This window comes from Coffea arabica, chromosome 3e (assembly GCF_036785885.1).
Source record: "Coffea arabica cultivar ET-39 chromosome 3e, Coffea Arabica ET-39 HiFi, whole genome shotgun sequence".
NCBI lineage: Eukaryota > Viridiplantae > Streptophyta > Magnoliopsida > Gentianales > Rubiaceae > Coffea > Coffea arabica.
This window is the reverse complement of record NC_092315.1, coordinates 10,599,392-10,618,645: the sequence shown is the minus strand read 5'-3', so window position 1 is coordinate 10,618,645 and position 19,254 is coordinate 10,599,392. Positions and strand designations below refer to the sequence as shown.

At 37.8% G+C, this 19,254-nt stretch overlaps 1 protein-coding gene across 1 annotated transcript; it reads right to left on the bottom strand.

The window, feature by feature from the left end:
* Positions 1 to 14,191: 14,191 nt before the first annotated feature.
* LOC113736431 (beta-1,3-galactosyltransferase GALT1-like) lies at positions 14,192 to 17,427 on the bottom strand. The gene is made up of 4 exons (XM_072084717.1): positions 16,841 to 17,427; positions 15,844 to 15,972; positions 15,595 to 15,774; positions 14,192 to 14,507 (listed from the first exon to the last, which is right to left on the bottom strand). The coding sequence occupies exons 2-4, from the start codon at positions 15,904 to 15,906 to the stop codon at positions 14,463 to 14,465; spliced, it is 288 nt and encodes a 95-aa protein (XP_071940818.1). The 5' UTR covers positions 15,907 to 15,972; positions 16,841 to 17,427; the 3' UTR covers positions 14,192 to 14,462.
* Positions 17,428 to 19,254: the final 1,827 nt, after the last annotated feature.

Below are 19,254 nucleotides of genomic sequence, written 5' to 3'. Positions count from 1 at the left end.
AGAAGACGCCACAATCTAGTGCGAATCTAGATTGATAAGTCAACTCGAAGATCCTAGGGATTTAATCTAAGAACTTCAAGAAAAGCTTACAAGAAGCCAAAGAGAGAACTCTCAATTTTGTATTAACGTAATCTATCTCAAAGTACGGAACTTAGGCTAATATATATAGCCTTACAATAAGAAACCCTAATGTGAATTGGAAAAAGACTAAAATATGATGAAATAGTTGGGCAGAACGCAGGTGCTTATAAAGCATGCCCACGCCTTATAGTGACGCGGCTGTGGCGACTTAATTAAATGGCAGAAAACATAAGCGTGCCCACGCCTTATTGGCCGTGGCCTTTAGACAAGGTCTCCTTCATCGAGCGAAGCTTCTATCAAGGTAACTTGCCTTTCTTCCTCATACGCAAGGCCTTCTATGGGCCTAGGCCTCTCAACTTGCGCGTGGACAGCTTGGACTAGAAGTTGGAGTGCTTCCTTCATTTGCTTGGCTCGTGCTCGCGTGATCGGGCCGAGGGGAACTTTCACTTGTTCTACTTGCATGGTTTGACCGGTTTCTTCATTCACATCATTCCCCCTCTCTTGAAGAGGATTTGCCCTCAAATCTAGTTCGTTACCTACGAGAAAGGGACTAAGGTCAGTGACATTGAATGTAGCACTTATAGCTCCATACTCACCTGGGAGGTCCAACTTGTAAGCGTTGTGGTTCACACGTTCGAGAACCTGGAAGGAACCGTCACCTCGAGGAAGTAGCTTATTGTGCCGTTGGACGGGAAACCTCTCCTTGCGAAGGTGCAACCAAACCCAGTCACCCGGTTCGAAGATCATCTGGCGCCTTCCTTTGTTTGCCTGCTTCTTATATTGACTCGTACGTTGCTCAATGTTGAGTCGTACCTTGTCATGAAGTGCTTTCACAAAATCGGCATTTTTTCTCCCCATCTAGGTTCACACGCTCAGACAAAGGCAAAGGTGATAAATCCAAGGGGGTTAAAGGATTAAAACCATACACAACTTCAAAAGGTGAGAAGTGTGTCGCACTATGCACAGTCCGGTTGTAGGCAAACTCGACATAAGGAAGACATTTCTCCCAAGACTTGATATTCTTTTTAGTGATGGCACGCAACAAGGTGGATAATGTTCTGTTAATAACCTCCGTTTGACCATCAGTTTGTGGGTGACTAGAAGTAGAAAATAACAGCTTAGTACCCAATTTGCCCTACAAAGTTTTCCAGAAATAGCTGAGAAACTTAACATCCCTGTCTAAAACAATGGTCCTAGGCATGCCATGTAATCTAACTATTTCGCGGAAGAACAAATCAGCAATATAAGATGCATCACCCGTTTTGTGACAAGCAATGAAGTGAGCCATTTTAGAAAATCTGTCAACTACAACGAAGATGCTATCATGACCTTTCCTAGACCTAGGCAAACCAAGTACAAAATCCATAGAAATATCGATCCACGGTGTCTTAGGAATAGGTAAGGGGGTATACAAACCGAATGGTTGAGTCTTAGACTTGGCTTTGTGGCACACAATGCATCGGCTAACCACGCGTTCCACATCTCTTCTCATCTTTGGCCAATAGAAGTGTTCCTGCAAAACAACCAAAGTCTTGGCAACACCAAAGTGTCCCATTAAACCTCCTGAATGTGTTTCGTTAACGAGCAATAATCGAATGGAGGACTGAGGAATGCAAAGTTTATCAGCTCGAAACAAGTAACCATCATGTATGAAGAAGTGACCCAGCTTAGATTTTAAGCATTGTGCATAGCATTCACGAAAGTCTGGATCTCGTGCATATAACTCTCTGATGGTTGCAAAACCAAGTAGCTTAGTATCAAGTAAGGTAAGCAAGGAGTACCTGCGTGACAAAGCATCAGCTACAACGTTGGTTTTACCTGTCTTATACTTGATCACGTAGGGAAAAGTCTCAACAAAAGCAATCCATCGTGCATGCCTTTTATTGTGACTTCAAGTGCTTAAGGGACTCGTGATTAGTATGAATGACGAACTCCCTTGCTCTCAGATAATGTTTCCATGTCTCGAGAGCCCTAATGAGGGAGTATAGCTCCTTGTCGTAGATGGAGTAGTTCAAGGCTGCTCCACTCTATTTCTCGCTAAAATAAGCAATTAGCTTACCTTCTTGCATTAACACAGCTCTAATGCCAATACCTGACGCATCACATTCGATTTCAAACATTCTATCGAAGCTAGGTAAAGAAAGTACAGGTGTGTGTGTGAGCCTGTGTTTAAGCAATTGAAACGCCTTATCTTGGTCGGCCCCCCATTGAAAAGCGACATTCTTCTTGATTGCGGCAGTGAAGGGGGCGGCAATTGTGCTGAAGTCTCGCACAAACCTCCGATAGAAGCTAGCTAATCCATGAAAGCTCCTTACTTCGCTCACCGTCATTGGTGTAGGCCACTCTTGAATGGCTTTCACCTTGCTTTCATCTACCTGTATTCCCTGTGCACTAATGACGTATCCTAGGAAGACCAACTGATTAGTGCAAAAGGAATACTTTTTCAAATTAGCAAACAAGTTGGCTTGGCATAAAGCATTTAAAACAGCTCGTAAATGTTCCATATGCTCATTAAGATCGCGACTATAGACCAAGATATCATCAAAATAGACTACCACAAATTTACCAAGAAAAGGGCGTAACACATGATTCATTAGCCTCATGAATGTGCTAGGGGCATTAGATAGACCAAAGGGCATGACTAGCCATTCATACAATCCATAAGTAGTCTTAAAGGCCGTTTTCCATTCATCACCCTCTTTCATTCGAATTTGGTGGTATCCACTCTTTAAATCAATTTTCATGAAAATTACAACTCCATTTAGTTCATCTAGCATGTCATCTAACCTAGGTATAGGATGACGATACTTTACCGTTATCGAATTGATGGCTCTGCAATCTATACACATGCGTGAGCTTCCATCCTTCTTTGGCACCAAGATAACGGGGATGGCACAAGGACTTAAGCTCTCACGCGCCCAACCTTTCTTGAGTAATTCATCCACTTGCCTTTGAAGTTCCTTTGTTTCTTCGGGACTCATGCGATATGTTGTTTTATTGGGCAACGGTGCACCTGGAACGAGGTCTATTTGGTGTTCAATTCCACGGATGGGGGGTAGCCCGTCTGGGATCTCCTCGGGAAACACATCTTCAAATTCCTGCAACAATGATCGCATACGAGGGTGTAAGGAGTTAGTAGAGTCATTAGAAGCGAGCATTACCTCTTTACATACTAACATAAGCAAAGGTTGGTGAGAAAGTAAAGCCCTTTTTACTTCCCTAGCTTTTGCAAACATGCTTTGCTTCCTCTCGACTTTTTGCTATAGGGCCGACTTATTTAAGGCCATTTTTCCTTCCCTCTTCTCGACTCCTTTCATCATCCTTTGCTCTTCACTTTCTTGATGTAGCTGCATTTGGTCCTCATGCACTTGTTTGGGAGTGAGAGGAATAAGTGTAACCTTCCTGTTGTCGTGCATGATTGAGTACTTATTGGTGAAACCATCATGACTAGTTCTTTTGTCATATTGCCATGGTCTCCCCAATAGCACATGTGTAGCTTGCATTGGCACTACATCACAGAGGACTTCATCCTCATAGCGACCAATGCGGAAAGGGATCACGACTTGCTTCGTGACCCGCACATCTCCACTGTCATTCAACCACTGAAGCCTATAGGGGTGAGGATATTTGATTGTGAAAGGGCGGCCTTCTCTACTAGTGTCACATTTGCCACATTTGTGCAACTCCCGGGGTCAATAATGAGACTACACACCTTGCCTTTTATGTGACAACGTGTGTAAAAGATGTTTTCCATTTGTTGTCCATCCTCCTCCTTAACTTGCGTAGTTAGCACCCTTCGAACTACCAAGTTGAGTTGTTCATTTGTTGGTAGTTCCTCACTAGAATCTGCATCGTTCTCCACTAAAGAAGGCATTCCTTCATGGTCATCCTCTTCGTCATCCGTAACCACCTCCCCATTGTCAAGCAAGAGCATGGTTCGTCGGTTTGGACACTAAGATGCAATGTGACCAAACCCTTGGCATTTGAAGCATTTGGTCTCACGGTTACGGATCTTAGAAATATCATGCACCAATTTAGGGTCCCTTTTGAAGCCTTCGGCCTTGGCTTCATTTCATTGGGCTCCACTGAAGACTCCCGTAGTCGGTTTCTCCTCTTTCCTAGGGCCATAAGACCTCCAATTTGATCCACCCAGTATGTTAGTGGGTCGTGTAGGACCCCTTCTCTTGAGGCGGCGTTCCACCTTTGAAGCTTTGTCCACTAGCTCATGAAGATCCACATAAGTCTGTAGCTCCACCACTTCGGTTATCTCGGGTCTCAACCCACTAAGAAACCGGGTCATGGTTGCCTCACGATCCTCAACAATGTTCGCACGAAACATAATAATTTCAAGCTCCTTGTAATACCTATCATTGATGACTTGCTGGATGAATTATTTGGCGCAAAATTCTTTTCCAAAATCGATTTGAGGGCTGGTTATCATCAAGTCAGGATGCATCCTGATGATGTGCACAAGACAGCATTTAGAACATACCTTGGACTCTATGAGTTCACTGTTATGCCTTTCGGCCTCACCAACGCCTCAGCCACCTTCCAAAGCCTAATGAACTCAGTTTTTGAGCCTTATTTGAGACACTTTGTCCTTGTTTTTTTTGACGACATACTTGTATTTAGCCCTGACCTAAATTCCCATCTCAATCACCTTCAAATAGTACTGGACACCCTCAGGAAACACTCCTTGTTTGCCAACCTCTCCAAATGCACTTTTGGTCAGTCCCAGGTAGAGTATCTTGGTCATATCATCAGTGGTGAGGGAGTGATGGCAGATCCTGTAAAAATTAAGTGCATGGTGGAGTGGCCCGTTCCTAAGTCAGTAAAGTCATTAAGGGGCTTCCTTGGACTAACTGGATACTACAGGCGTTTTGTGAAGGGGTATGGACTAATAACCAAGCCTCTGACAGAATTACTCAAAAGGGATGGATTCGTATGGAACCAAGATGCGGAGGTCGCCTTCCAGAAGCTTAAACAGGTGGTGAGCAACACTCCAGTGTTGGCATTACCAAACTTCTCTGAGGACTTTGTTTTGGAGACTGATGCCAGTCACAAGGCCTTAGGGGCAGTGCTCATGCAAAGGGGGAGACCAAAAGCATTCCTGAGCCAGGCTTTGGGACCCAAGAACCAAGGGCTTTCTATTTATGAGAAGGAATTACTCTCCTTGATCACAGCTGTAACTAAGTGGAAGCATTATCTTCTTGGTTCTCATTTTATCATTAGGACCGACCATCAGAGCCTTAAGTACCTTCTAGAGCAGAAAATCTCCACCCCTCTGCAACAGAAATGGCTTACCAGGTTACTAGGGTTAGATTATGAGATACATTACAGAAAGGGAAAGAAGAATCTGGTAGCAGATGCCTTATCTAGGAGGGGGTGTGAGGACGACATGGAAGGAGCTGTGAATACAATTTCTGTGGCTAAGCCATCATGGCTGATGGAAGCCATAGACACGTATAAAGGAGATGAGAAGGCTACAGAACTCTTGAGAGCACTAGCCATGCAGCCAGATGCCTGTTCTGATTACTCTTTAAAGGGAGGAATATTAAGATATAAGGGAAGGATTTATATTGGAGCTGTGGGGAAACTGAGGGAGAAACTGATAGCATGTTTTCATGAATCCCCCATTGGTGGCCATTCTGGGAATCTAGGGACCTATCAGAGGTTGAAAGAACATTTTTTCTGGCCAGGCATGAAGAAGGACACTGAGGAGTGGGTACAAAACTGTGATTGTTGTAAGAGGAATAAGCCTGAGAACTGTAAATACCCCGGATTGCTACAGCCACTACCAGTTCCAAACTAGGCATGGCAGCACATCTCCATGGATTTTGTGGAACGACTTCCTAAATCTGTTAGGTATGATGGCATTTTCGTGGTCATCGACAGGTTCACTAAGTACGGGCACTTCATGGCACTAAATCCTAAATATACAGCTTCTACTGTCGCCACCTTATTCTTTGAAAATGTGCACAAGTTACATGGACTGCCACTCAGTATTGTTTCAGACAGGGATAAAATTTTTACAAGTACCTTCTGGCAAGAGTTGATGAGCAAATTAGGTGTTGAGCTACAGCTCTCTACTGCTTACCATCCACAAACAGATGGCCAGACAGAAAGGTTGAACAGATGCCTTGAAACATACCTCAGGTGCTTGTGTTTTCAGCAGCCCCATAAGTGGAAACAATGGTTGGCTGCGGCAGAATGGTGGTATAATACCAACTACCATACAGCACTATGCATGACTCCCTTCCAAGCATTGTATGGTTACCCTCCAGCACAATTAGGCATAGATGCTGTAAAATCTCCAGTAGCAGCAGTGGACTTATGGTTAGGTGATCGAGTGAAGTGGAATGAGATGCTCAGGGACAATCTCTTAAAGGCACAGAATAGAATGAAGCAGTTTGCTGACAAGGGAAGGACAGAAAGAAGCTTTAATGTTGGGGACTCAGTTTACCTCAAACTACAACCATACCGGCAATCGTCAGTGGCTCTCAGGAGAAATCTGAAGCTATCCTCTAAGTACTATGGTCCTTACGAGATTGTGCAGAAGATGGGCAATGCTGCTTATAAATTAGATTTACCAGAGGGTTCCACCATTCATCCTGTCTTCCACGTATCCTTGCTCAAGCCTTCTACCAAAGGAGTTAGTCCTACTCAAGATCTACCCCTGACGACCGAAGATGGCCAAGTCAAGATCGCACCAGAAGGCATACTAGCAACTAGGGAGGTGATTAGGAAAAGGTAGAAGGTGCCCCAAGTCCTGGTTAAATGGCTAAACTTAACTCCGGAGGATTCCACTTGGGAGGATACCTCAATCATTCAATCTCAGTTCCCCAATTTTCGTTCAATCCTAGTGGATAGGATTTCTTTCCGAGGAGGGAGTGTTGTCATGATCATCATGACCATGCAGTAGCAGGCCAGCGGATCATTTCCATGCAGAAGCAAGATGAAGAACGTGAGCAGCTGCATGGCTGCATGGCTGACGTGGCAGATGGCTAAGCACGTGAGGAAGTTAGCTGCGATTCTGTTAGGCGTCTGTTGAATCACTGTTATGCGTAGGACAAAATAAGCATTGTTAGAATGATATTTCTGATCTAGAATCTTTTGACCGTAGCTATATATAGAAGATAATTTCTCAGATGTAGGGAGTTTTTGGATTGAATAAACTTTCCTCCTCATTTCTTATTCTTCTCTCTTTTCTCGTTTCTTTTCTCTCTTCTGTTCTGGTTCATAACACAGTGTTATTTGACAATGAGGAATCTAAACATCCTCATCTTCAATTATGCTTATGGCATATGAGCTAATTCTAACACTAATATGATTATATTCCTTTCTTACTAAACAAAAGGAGCACATTTGAAACAACAAACTTAATTGATAAATGTCCTCCACCAAGGTTGCCAATCTCACATCATGAGCTTTCCTAGACAAAATGCAGCTGAGAACTTGCTTGTTGTGGATTTATATCTCATCTTTCTCCAGTTTAGCACTAGTGGCAATAACTACCATTTCATCAATGTGTTGGTGCCCAGTGTTTCTTTCCTTCGCTGCCTAGCTGCAATATCGAACTTATCACAACTTGGATTTCCTGTTTCGGAATTTATATTAGATATTCTAGTGGCATTATTCAAATCGTTTTGTATGCATGTCGGAGGGTAAACAGTCAACGATGCGGATAAGATACGGCTCATGTATACGGGCATATATTGCTAGTACTACATGCCTTGATTGGGTATGGGATTGATCGGGGAGGAGTAGGAAAGTGGAAGTATCGAACTTGCCATTGATTTTTTATAATAAACACCGGAAATATGCATACAGATGTCAAAAATATTTGAGCACTTGCTACATATAAATGTACAAAACAAATCGCGTGACAACTCAATGTAATCAAGAATATGTTTGGAAAGCTGTTCAGATTCCGCACAAAAGTGGCAAATTCATACCTTTTGTTCATAACTGTGGTAGGCACATTTTTTATTCGTCTAAAAGAAGTCACCGAAGAATTTATAATATTTCAATTTGTCCAGTCTCGAACCTATGACTTTTTATTTCTAGTTTTATTAGGAGTTAATAATATTTTGTTCCTTTTGAGTAGGGTGTATGATCACACTTTGTCCCCTTGAACGAAAAATATATACAATCTTGTCCTCCTTAAGATCAGATGTTAACTAATTTATCAACACCATTAACCAAAGTGATTTAATGACTGAACTGCCAATGTTGCAGTGATGCATGGCCAAAAACAATGCTCAGGTGCTACGAGGTATAAAGGAATAACAAAAGAAAAAATAAATAGGATCAATTAAGGAGATGCATCTCTAGAAATTAGGGTAAACTCTATCTAACACTCTATTACTCAAAATTAGGCCATGTTCTTAGGGGATCATTAGTAAATCAATGAAAGAAGTAAGGGCTGCTGGTTATTTATTGGAATTGTCTGTAGAGTTTTAGTTCTGAAGTTGTAGTTTATGCTATACATGTTGGTTAAAGAATGTTGAGTTTATAGCTAAAATTCCAGATTTTTGCTGCTTTGACCATTTGTATAGGTTTTGCCAATGATTACAGAAGTTGCCGTTCATCAGGAATCATTTTGAGGGAAAAATTGAAAGAAACAAATTTTAGATTCTTTTACAGTGTTAAAAAGTACATCATCCATTATTTTGGGGATTAAAATGTGATTACCAACTAGCTCGAAGGGGTAAACAGTGACTTTTATTCTGTCAATCGGCAACTTCTACACCATTCCTACTTATATTCTAATCTATCAAAAGGTGGGCCTAACTAGACTAAGTGAAGCCATAGGTACTATTTAATATTTAACATCTGAAAATAAATATTCGTTAGAGATTCAAAAATAAGTTATGGTTGTCAAGGGAAACCTAGAAAATAAAGTAAAGTGCTTCTTCTAAATATTGCCAAGAAAAAATGGTGAAAAAAGTCACCGTCCATGTTAAAGAAAAAAAAGGATGTAATTCAGAAAAGTAGTACTACATTTGGTTGGCTCACATATTTTCCACCCCACAAAGAATCGCCTGTAGAACCAAATTTTTATCTATTTCAAATTGAAATTTTGTAATAATTGTAAAAAAAAATCAAATTTAAAAAAATCATACCAAGTTGAATGTTATTCGTGATGCTATGAAATAGAAACCCAATTAAAAAAATCTCGTCAATTATAACTTTTACAAAAACCTGAGCAAAGAAAAAAAAGGTATCCACCCATATGCACGGCCGAAATTTACAGCAATTAGAAGGAAAATACAAACAAATAGATCCACAACATATTAAAAAAAAGAAACATGTATCTTCTATCCATAATAAGAAATAATTTCTATTATGGTTGAAGAAATTGCAAGCTAACTAGAACTACTTTTTTTTTTCTGTTAATGTTGCTGCTAACACTTCATTATTTGGCTATAGTTAAGAGCTAGACCTACCATTTAAAGACATTTTGTGATGCCCAGTGCAAAATATATCTTGGTAAAGTAATTTTCAGTTCGAAAAAAATTATAGGAAAAATTTCACCAGAGAGATAGAGGCTCTTAAATGGCAAAAACCAGGCAAAGAAAGTGGGTTGCAGTGGCTGCAATTCCTGCACAGTAGTCTCAAAATCATAAAACGATCAACTCACTTTCCCCCAAAAAAAAATTAAATAAAAGGATCAACTTATAGAGTAATTTGGCAGAAATCAAACACAAGGAAGTACCAAAAGAAAACTATTTTGCTAGTTCACAAAAAAAAAGGAGAAAACGAAGAAGGAAAAAATTGTCCCAGTAAATCTGATTCCTCAAGCACGCAAATAAAAGCGTCAAACATAACCTAAGTCAATTAGTTCTTTAGCTTCAAAATAAGAAGAAGCTGGAAAACAGAGAGCTTACTGGGCCAAAGGCAATAGGAAGAACCAAATGACCAGAAGGTTCAGAAACTTTGGGCTTTCTCTCTTATATAAGGAAATTTTGATTCAAAAAGGTTAATGTTTGCACTTTTGATAGATAATATCTTCAAATATTTGACAACTGCATAAGAATATTAATTTATTATTTATAATCTAAAAATTAATTTAGCAGTCGAAGAATTTTCAATTACTAAAAGCGATGTAAATAGCAATATCTACATATTTCAATTTCATAAAATCAAAATCTAAGCATTTTTCAAGGTGGAATATGCATTCATATTTATTTCATACTGATATTCAGCGTTTGATTATGTGTAAGTGGTAAAAAAAGGTTTAAAAAAATAAGCAAGAAAAGGGAATTTGTATATAAAACTTACATAAAGATTGGGGTGTGAATTTTTTTCTTTAGAAAAGAAATTGTTATAAAAAGTTTTGATTTAATATTTAAAAGCTAAGGGTACCTATGTCTAACAAATACTATGGATTTGGTATGAAAAGGTGTGGAGACAAAACGGCAAAGAAAAGTTTGACAATGTAGGATTGAAACTAAATACTAGCTTATCCCACTTATTAAAGTTTAAAACACCTAATCAACATACTAAACATCTTTTGTTATACTCGAAACATTTTTAGTTATTAAAGAAAAAATTTTCCCTAAAATGCTAAATATATTCCGCAATAAAGATAGCATGCAATTGTTGTAGGCAATAGTGGAAAAAAATTGACACATATTAATGGATGTAACAATCTCAAAGACAAAACCAAAATAATGAATATGCCAACTTTCACAACAAAACTCAAATATAAATTTCAATATTATTTACTTTTTAATAATTCTACATTTACAAAAATATGTAAGTGTAAGAAAATGTTAAAATGGCTGGACTCATTGTCCTTTTTTGACCACGAGCCAGGGTTCCTCATTGAAAATTTCGAGCCCAAGACACAATTCACCCTTATGTTGTGTTATGGCCCAAAACCTTCTCTCACTTTGCATCCACCCTTGAAGCCTTTCCATGCCAACTGCCTCAAACCTCTCATTCCGACGTCCAAACTTTGGTCCAATAGACTCTTCAACACGACTTGATGCTGCAAATAATTATATTGCCAATTTAACTGGGAAAAAACGATTAACAGAGCAACAATACAGATAACACAAGTATATCCAATTTTATCAGCCCATAAAATCACTAAAAGAAAAAAAAGGGGAGCAAAAGAAGCAAATTACCCAAGTATATTAACGAAGATGGAGAGGAGGGATGAAGGCGGAGGGCCACAAGGATGGGAGCGGGGTTAGCAAACACCAACCGTTTGTAGTTGCGAAGGTAAGTGAACACCAAGACTTCGAGGAGGGTGTTGGGTAAAGAATGGGGAGAAGGGGAAAGAGAAATAGGCCGGGGGGGGGGTTGGATTGAGTGTTAAGGTTGAAAAAATTGTAAATGAGAGATCTTGGATTTAAAATCTTTAATTTATAAAAAAAGCAGAAATTTGATAATTTGGTCGTGAAGGTCAAGGAAAGAGGGACATAAGGGTGATGATTTTCATTTCCTTTTGTAGAAAATATATAAGGATGATAATCAGGTCGACTCATGGGTTGGCGGGTCAAGTTAAGGCTCAATTATCCTAAACAACAAGTCAACTCAAACATGACCCAAAAAATTAAATGGGTCAACTTCCTTGATCCGCATATAATTTGTTAATTTTACAGGTTACTCGAACTCGATTTGAATTACTTGCATGCTTAATTTTTGTGGGCTTCTCACGTTAGTAGCATGGTGGGCATTTGTATGATGGAGTTTCCATAAAAATATACAGAATTGTAACCCGATCCTAGATTTTGTATATATTGCTTGTAGTAACTTTTTGGTTTTCCTTTTTTGTAAAAAAAAAAAAAGAACAAAAATAAAATTGCGACACTTTCACAAATAAAATAAAATTTTTTGTTTTCACTTAATATTCTTGATTGCATTCTCATAATACTAATTGATAGCCTTGGTTAGTTTTTTTTTTTTTAACTTTATGCCCCCAATTTATTTATTTTACACATTAAATGGATCAAATGAGTCAACCTATGGTTGACCTTTGATTTGGACCTATTTGCTTGGCAAGTTACTTGGCTCTAACTTGATTTTAACTCAAACATGAAGAATAAATTTACACCTGCTAAATTCATATTAGGTTCAAATTGTATTTTCATGTCGTTTCTAGAATTACCATGCCTAGTTTGGAGTCACGCTCATCTTAACTAATGCAAGTTTGAAAAATGCTAGCATGTGGTCCCATAAAAATCAATTGCCTGACCTACATCTCATAACTTCGTATAGAAATTTCACTTTGGCAATCAACAATTGTACGGAACCACGAAAGGGTCCAAATTCCAATGGCCCCTAAACTTAACCTCTGCCAAGACCGGAAGCCTTAGGCCTTGTTTGAACAGTCATTTTCTGTCGAAAAATTGCGTCATTTTTCGTGATCATATTTTCTTATTATCTTTTTTTCTCACGTACATCATATCGCTACAGTAATTTTTCTATAAAAAATCCTAAAAAATGCAATCCAAACACAACCTTAGTTAAACAAGCTATATATTTATATATATGTATATATTGGAATTTGCTATAATTAGGCAGGCTTGCGTCCACTAGATTCTTTAACACGACTTCAGAATACCAACGTGTTGGGGAGAAAAATCTGAGAGTATTCACTAAAGAGAATCAATATATAAGATAGAAACTTAGTTGTGACCCAAAATATTAAGCCAGCTACTAGGTCTCGAATTCTTATCTATATATTTATTATTGTTTTCCTCACTCAAATTGATCAATATGTGACAAAATTCCTACTTATCAATCTAAAAATATCTCCTTTCATGAGTAGTTCCTCACAATGAATCCAAATTTGTAAATTCTTTTCCACAAACTTACTTTACTATTCAAGACAAGTATATAGAAACTTATGACTGGATATTACAGTAAAATAACATTAAAAAATCACATATACCATATTGCATTAAAGTTAGATGTTAGGAAAAATAATCAATGGTTAAGAATGATTGCTTAAACAAAGAATTACTAGAGATCAAAAATATAATTGAGGAATTTCTAAAGAATATAAAAATTAACAAATTAAAATCTGAGTTTGGAGATTGATAGTTAAAATTGAAAATGTGATGCTCTGACTTTTTGTATTTGTCATAATAATATTTTGTGAGTTGGTGTTCGTTACAATTAATTACAATAATATTTTGATTTTTCTTATGTTGATTGTATTTTCTTTTTTATATTTTGCATCTATTTAAGGGATATCATAATTTAGTTTAGCAATGAGACTAGAGGTTGGTATTTCAATTGATATATTACCTTATTTAGAATATTAGAAATTAGTATGCTATGTAAAAGTTCAGTAAGGAAGGAGCATAAAAGAATACTATTAATTATATTAGGGTAGCACAATAGGGAGATTTTATTAACTTATTATAAATAACCATGCATAAAAATAGATTTTCAAAAGTTCTGGAGCAGCTGCCACACCCCAATCCCATGTCTCCGTCCTTGACATCCAACTTATCACAACTTGGATCATACATCCGATCTGTGACTCAAAAGGCTCATCCGCTCCACAAAAATAATATCAACCATTTGTAATTCGTATCTAGATCTGCTAATGTGGATATCCACATTATGTGAATCGGATCGATGGAATATCCACTACAAGAAAATTGCGTTTCTGTGACAGGCGAAAGTCGTCACTAAAAATTCAGAAGTCGTCACAAAAAAAGTCAGTGACGACTTTTACTGCTGTCACAGAGCTGTCACTAGTTCTATGTCACAAAAGGGGGTCCATGTGACGACTTTTGAAAGTCGTCACAAACGATTTCGCTTTTGTGATGACTCTTGTCGTCACTCATTGTTGTACATTGTGTGACGACTTTTATTGTCACTAAGCTGGCTAAATTCTTGTCATAGTCAACCCTTGGAATTATCACATTATGCTTCCGTTCAGTGACGACTTTTGTTGTCATTGTTTTCCATCCATAAAAAGTGACGACTTTCTAGTGTCACTAGTAAAACTTGTTGGCAGTGACAACTTTTTTATTGTCATTTATTTTTTGTAAAAAGCAATAAGCTAATGTTAATTACGCAACATAGCTGCCAACAATCACAAAATGTTCATTGAGTACCAAGGAGAAAAAAAAAGCCAACATACGAAAAGAAAACCAACATTCATTTCCAATAGAAGATCAACCCAAATACATATATATATATATATATATATATATATATATATATAAATGTTGCCTCAAATGAGTCATAAACCATGCACCATCCAAAATAAGCCATTCAGTTACAATACTAGTGATTTCCCATCCATAATAGAGAGTAGTAAAGTTCTATACAAAAATATGAGCACGATTCCCATCTAGAACAAAACATGAGCACGATAGGCCTTGTAGTCTTCAATTCAAAAACCATCTTCACAGCAATGACTGGCTTCTTCTTCTTGGGAATCGTGTTAGAACCTACACGTTACCAAAATTGAAGCAATGAGCACTGGTGTTAAAACTGGAACTACACTTCTAGATAGGCACCATATTATAAAAACTAATGTCACTCTAATTTGAAATTATAGCAATCTAAGTAAATTGCTTAACACAAAAATAGAGTGAAATTATATATATTGAATAGTAAGCAAGAACAAACCATTGACAGTTAATTGCGTACTACGAAAGTATACAACTAATCTATTTCTCTATTGAATCTTTCTTGTGGACCAAGAATAAAAGCGTAGCTTGATAAAGGCACTATTAAACTTTGTACAACTATAAAATCTCGAAAGTTACCCAAAGTATAAATCAAACAACATTGTTGTGATTATTATTATGCATTTTCATGAAGAGCATGTCCGAACCTCAAACTTTTAACTATTCTTGATCACAGATGAAACAGGAAGCTAAAAAACCAACTTTTTTTTTAGGGTGGATCACTTAAAAAATGGAATGACAATTGATTTAGGGGTGCAAAGTTTATTATTTATTGAAAGATTTTCTTCAGAGCTTAGGCAACTTCAGCTGTCAGTATTATGAGGTCCATTAATTGTGGATGAGATACAACATGTGGTAGTAGCTTGGTGGAAGATTCCACTAACACAGTAACCTTGGAAATTAGCTCTGGAATGGGACCTGTCCCAGAAGTGTTTTTGCTGATCTACTTGTATCTAGTATAGGCTTTGCTTTACTATGTAAATCTACATTGCCCCCCCCCCCCAAAACACACAAAACACCAAAAACGCCACCAAAAGAAAGGATCAACTAAGCAAATGCATATATTCATTTAGCCCAATCCGCCATATTTTTTGTTTCAAGAAAGCTCCAATGTGGTGGAGTACAACTGAACCACGTTCAAGAGTTCTAAGAGAACTTTCTAGTTTACATTGGATATTATGTGCACATCAAAACTCCTTAATCTCTATTAACAAGAACATGTTCACTTCAGAATGAGAAAGTATTATGTGCATATCTAATCTCAGATATAGATTTTCAGTGATAAAAGGATTAGGCCCTAACAATAAACTAACCACAGAATGAGATGCATTCAGGACAAACTTACTTCAGGACTAATGTACCACTTGCTATCAGGACTTCGATGAGGATGTGAATCAGAATTAATGAGCCCATAAAGCAAACCACGGCTCACATTAATCCTATTCAAGGAGGCCAAAATTTCATCCACCCGAACAAATGCATCATCGTCTGTCTTCATGACAAATTTTGCTGAAACAACCTGTGTCTGTTCAAAAGATTTAAGTCAAAGAGGCACTCGAAACTTTCCATGAGCTTTAAAGAGACAGGACATTACCCCAAATACGCATATAGCTAAAGTCTTCCATGTGATAAGGCTATAGTAGTCAACAAATGGCATCAGTTGGATGTCACCATAAGTTTTCGCCTCGTTCCATAGCTCCTCATTCACCACCTGGTTTTTATGCTACAAAGCAGAGGTGATACTTTCATCATATTGTCCAACAAATGGCAGGTTAAAATTCAGAAGTCAAATGCTTGGGACATGACTGAAAAAAATGGTATATGTTTAACTAATACAATGAACCGCTCTTCCATGAAGCAACAATTCTTTTGTAAAAAGAGACAAAGTTGTTCCCTTTAATAGTGCCTATCAAAGAATCTCATCTCTTCATTATGGCTCACCTGTGCTGTTGATGCTATATTCTAGAATCAAGCATGTAAACTCAAGAACTACAGTGTGCAAATGAATTGCTAAAAATTGGTAGAGTTTCAGGATTTGGGCATGTCCTAATCCTGTTTCTAGAAGTAATAGTTCACATCAAAGGCTGCAGATATGCATGCAGCAGTACTTGTGATACTTTCTCCCATTTTGTAGGGCAGAGCATGTCATACCCTTCGGGGAAAAAAAAATCTCACAATGTGTAGTTATTAGAAAGAAAGCTATGAAATTCAGAGGCAGTCCTGATATGCTAATCAGATTTACAAGTTCATCAACCAAAACTTGAGACAGGGATAGGGAAAGATAAAATGCAGCAATGAGCATTGAACGAATGCCCTGTTACGGCCTGCTGTTAGACCACTTAGGCATTTCAACAAACAGTAAACGAACATGAAAAATTCCAGCAATTCTTTGCTCAAATGAAGCCACGGTTGGCCCCAAAATCATCAGAAGTACAAGGGATTTCAAATTCAATCATGATATAACATGCGCATGCTAAAATTTGAACAATCAACGGGGCAATTGCAATAAACGAAGCCATGGCAGACATGCTTAGAGGACTTGGGAAGGAACTGAAATTCAAAGAAAAAGGGGCGACTTATAGTGCTCTTACTTGAGCGGTGGCGACGGCGATTATGACGAAGCCGAAGACGGTGAGTTGGAATTGGAAGATGACTAGGTCTGATTTCGTCCGAGAGCCTTCATCTAGTGTTACAGAGAACGGCAGCAGCCCAGGAGGTTGTGCGCGGTGTTGGCGATAGCAGACAGCAGCAGAGCGGACGCGGACTGGTGGTGACCTGGTTCTTCCTCCTCTGTCCGTTGCCGCGTCTTTCTCTCCTGATCTTCCCGTCAGCCGCCACTCTTCCTTCACTCTGTTTTTTTTCTTTTCACGCTCAAGGCCTCCCTTCCAAGAACCCTAGCTGCTTCTCTGCTCTTCTGTTTCTCTTTTTCTCCTCTAAAACCTAGCCGCCCTTTCTCAGGCTTCCCCCTCAGCTTTTCTTGCTCACTTGTGCGCCGCCCTTTTTTTCTCCTCTATTTTGTTCTTTTTTTCTTGTTTTGTTCTTTTCCCTCTGTTTTGTTCTACTGCCAAAGCCCTCCTCTATTTTCCTTCACCTGAGCTGGTGCTAAAGAGCTCGACACGGTTGCGGGTCAATAGAGGGGAGAAAGGGCTATCGTCAGTGGTGAAGGAAATGCTGAAGAATAAATTATGGTGTTGGATAGCTCGGACTTCAGCGGCTAATTTGAAATGTGTTACAACTCTCAATCTTATTGCACGACAGATATTTTACTGAATAATTTTAATTTCGTATATACCCATTCCATATGAAAATAATTATTACTTATGATGTATTACACGTTATCCTAATCTTTCACAGTGCTAACATTAGACTACAAATTATATTCAATTACACTTTTTCAAATTATTTCAGTTATTGATTTTTGGGGGTTGTTATAAGGAATAATAAACAATTCGTGAAAACATTTTTATGCTCAGACATGTCTATTATGTCAACTTAGCAAAAATTACAAATATCTAAAAATAGTTTGTTATTATATCATTTGCATTTTGCTAATACGTAATGAATATGGGCTAAATTATAAAATTAGGGTGTCATATCTTCGGTGATTTTGCTAATATAAAAGAATTGGGGGCTAAAAAATAAAATTAGGGTGTCATAGTAGAATTAGTGAAAGTTGATGAAAATACTGTAGTATACAGTGATGCAAAAAGTTGTCACAAAATTGGAATCGGGTAGACTTTCAATGACAACAAGTTATGTTGTCACTGTAGAGAGAGCGTTTGTGACGACTCTACTTGAGTTGTCATAAATTCATTTCCCGCGGCATCAAATGAGATGCGCGCCAACTATTTCGTGACGAGTTGAGAATGACAACTTCCAATGTTGTCACTGATTATGCTTGTGCTGTACTCATCTGTGATGACACCTAATGTCGTCACTGAATTAGGTTATCTGTGACAAGATTTTTGTTGTCACATAAATTTTTGTCACTGAAAAATATATTTCTTGTAGTGATCTAATCGGTATCTGATTTTAAAAAAAAATTCTTTTAAGAAAATATAAATCCCAAAGATAAAATGAAAATTTAAATGTGATATGCTTTATTAACATATGAGTTTTTAATCCAAATTATAAGTGATACTTGGACTAACTCTCACCATTCTTTTCTTTTACTATAATTCAAACCTACAAGATTCAATACTTCATTTACAATTTTTTTTATCCACAAATTATATGACATTATATTTAAAACCTAACATCATATATGAAGAAAACATATTTTGAAAGAGAATGTATACATAAAGATAAGAAATAAGAGATAAGACTATTATAAATTAGTGGATTTTTAATGCGTGAACAATTTTGAAAAAAAAAATAGAAAAGTGCTATGTAGATCAGATCAAATATTACTTTGATCGTAAAAAGTGATATCCAAATCCGATCTGCATAACCTTTTGATTTGAATGCGATTTTATCCACGTATGATTGGATGGATCGAAGATTTGCAAATTCAGATAAGATCCGAATCGGATCACCAGACTATATGAATTATCGAATCAAGATGTACGCCCGTAATTTTAGTGGCATTTATTAAAATCGATTTTGTATACATGTCTTACCGGTAGACAGTCAGCCATGTGGATAGGACACGGCCCATGGCCTACGGTCATAATTCATGAATGGCCGTACATTACTAGTACTACCTGTTTTAATATGGGATTGCGATTGATTGGGAGGAGCAGTGAAGTGGAAGTTTCAAACTTGCCTGCTACTTTTATTGTAAACACCAGAAATACGTAGACAGGTATCAAAATTATTTGTGCACTTGCTGTATACATCTATGTGTACAACACAAATTGCGTGACCACTCAGTGCAATCAATAATATATTTACAAAGCTACTCAAATTTCGCACAAAAGTGGCAAATTCATACTCTTTTTTTTTTTCAGTAGGCACATTTTGTATTTGTATAAAAGAAGTCATAGAAGAATTTAAACATTTTAAC

Bases quoted from the DNA above. Each gene is read 5' to 3' on its own strand.
- LOC113736431 (XM_072084717.1), bottom strand. From the start codon at position 15,906: ATGCCATTTGTTGACTACTATAGCCTTATCACATGGAAGACTTTAGCT. The intron at 15,775-15,843 runs GTAATGTCCTGT...TCTTTTGAACAG, and splicing joins TAGCTATATGCGTATTTGGG to ACACAGGTTGTTTCAGCAAA. The intron at 14,508-15,594 runs GTAAGTTTGTCC...GGTAACGTGTAG, and splicing joins AGTGGTACATTAGTCCTGAA to GTTCTAACACGATTCCCAAG.